Source organism: Aplysia californica, unplaced genomic scaffold, assembly GCF_000002075.1.
Source record: "Aplysia californica isolate F4 #8 unplaced genomic scaffold, AplCal3.0 scaffold00225, whole genome shotgun sequence".
Taxonomy (NCBI): Eukaryota; Metazoa; Mollusca; class Gastropoda; order Aplysiida; family Aplysiidae; genus Aplysia; species Aplysia californica.
In genome coordinates, this window is record NW_004797495.1 from 238,284 (window position 1) to 240,460 (window position 2,177).

A 2,177-nucleotide genomic window follows, 5' to 3' on the forward strand; every position below is an offset into this window, starting at 1 on the left:
GACCACAATATCAAGTACTCATGATACTTACTTGCCATTAAAAGACCTTTTTTTTTGTTTTAACTTTATCAATTTTGATATTTCTCTCAGAGCCTGGCATTAGCCCCCTGTCTGAGTTCCCGACCCCACGGCGTGGTCAGATGTCCGGCACAGCCACACCAGATGGTCTGAGGTCACGTGCTTCCTCCAGCAGTGACTCCTGGGCAGAGCCGCGTCACAAAGAGAAGCCCACTTTGAAGTGAGTACTTTTGTTTTCTCAACAGGACTATGGGTTATTATAACACTCACAAAATGCCACACGGCATTACTTTACCAGTACTACAATTTTAGTATTCATGCCGTTTCATCAATTCGATTTCCTGCCTTGATTCTTTAACATCATCATCCTCTTCAGCAGCAGCAGTAGCAGGAGCAACGACATAAGGCTTACACCTACAGATTAGCCAAATTCCACATTTATTTCCTTATTGTCGAAGTCGTCCTTTAAACAGATATTTTGGAGTCTGCGAAAGCTTCACATAATAAACCCATGTATCCTCTGCTCATAGCCCGCTACGACGGTTATAGGTGCACAGGAATACACGAAAAGTAATAATGATATTGAGATGACTTAAAATTAGGAGCACACCGTTCTTGTTTTTATTGTTTAGTACAATATTACGGTACCGTAAACAACAGAAGGTCATTGCACGTCAATCTCTGAGCCAAAGATGACACCTCCAGGTATTCTAGTGATATCTCGGCAGGATCGAATGGCCATGCTTTTGATACTTCTGTAACCGTCTGTGTTCTCCAGCGCACTCCAGTCAAGCTATTTATTATAACTCATTGATTAGAATAACAACTCATAATTATAAACTATTGGTCAGAACAACAATTCATAATTATAACCTATTGATCGGAATAACAACTCAAAATCATAACCTATTGTTGATCAGAATAACAACTCGTAATTATACGCTTTTGCTCCAACTCCCATCACCACCACCCTCACCCCCCAATCCCGCCTCCTACTTCTCGTGAACTTCCCGCTCTTCCAGATCAGACCCGTGGCTGCAAAGATCCGACTCCGGGGCCAGTTTCAGCAGCGTTTCCATCGGTACGCGCACAGCCTTCCTCAACAACACGACCAGGTCAGGGCGAACCTGGCCCAACATGTCGCGAGAGACAGACTTCTGAACGAACTCAAGGACAACCCAGAACCAAATTGCCATTTCGCTACCTAAGAATTACAAAGTTCTATCTACTCAGTACCTAGTTTCGGGAAATTTACTTCAAAGATTTTGAGTTTCACATCATGTCAAGCGTTTTCGAATGCAATTCTTTGAATATTATCTTAATAATGACTGCAAATAATCTTACGAAATTGATAGAGCATTTTGGTTTCTCACCTCATGGTCTTAGTAACCCAAAACAGCCAAAAATGTCAGATTGAACTTTATAATTCTTGGTAGCTATTTGTGTGACTTTAAAAAAAAAGTTGATTAAACTACCGTAAGCAAAATTGAATATGACGGTGTTATTTGGCAATATTCATTCATTTTTCTTTGAATGTTCTGTACTAAGTATCTGCATATTGTTATTACATAACTGGACATGAGCCCACATTAGAAGTGACATAATAATTGTTTTTAGTTACTATAGGGAGGGAGATAACTGATCAACAGTCTAGTACGTTTTGGAAACACAGCCAGGGAAGGAAAATAAGGAGCGCAAACACTGTAGCTGCTGTATAAGAGACATAGTGCACGCGAGCAAGAGAGAGAGAAAGAGAATAAGAGAAAAAAAGAGAAAAAAGAGATGCAGAGAGAAGAGAATTGCGATGTGTGGGAAAGAGGGCTCCCTTGAGGCACTGAAAGAGAAAAAGGACAGGCAAAATTTTGATCTTTTTGAGATGGTCCTTGCCTCCATACTAGAGTACGGGGTCTTGTTTTGTTTTAGTAGAGGTTTTATGGCGCTCGCAACTGCATAAGGTCATTTGAACGCCAAGGGGTGGATGTCAACAAAGAAGTCCTTACAGGGAATCAGGCTTACTCTGCTCACCTCTCTAGCTTCAACAGCACAAAGTCTGCTTCGACTATCAAGGCACCCCGGAAATAGCGGGTCACAAGAGTGTGACAAACATACAAAAGAAGTAGAGGAAAAATTATGAGGATAGTAAGGATTTGGAAAGAAAA

The 2,177-nt window shown here is 41.1% G+C and overlaps 1 protein-coding gene across 1 annotated transcript in view; it reads left to right on the plus strand.

Annotated features, from left to right (window-relative positions):
• The window catches only part of LOC101859247, a 4,176-nt gene extending 2,665 nt beyond the window's left edge, over window positions 1-1,511 (plus strand). Inside the window, exons 2-3 of the mRNA XM_005099793.3 lie at window positions 91-238; window positions 1,041-1,511. Coding sequence (XP_005099850.1) covers window positions 91-238; window positions 1,041-1,179 — 287 coding nt within the window. The 3' untranslated portion in view covers window positions 1,180-1,511. The remainder of the gene's footprint in view (window positions 1-90; window positions 239-1,040) is intronic.
• The last annotated feature ends 666 nt before the right edge of the window (window positions 1,512-2,177 follow it).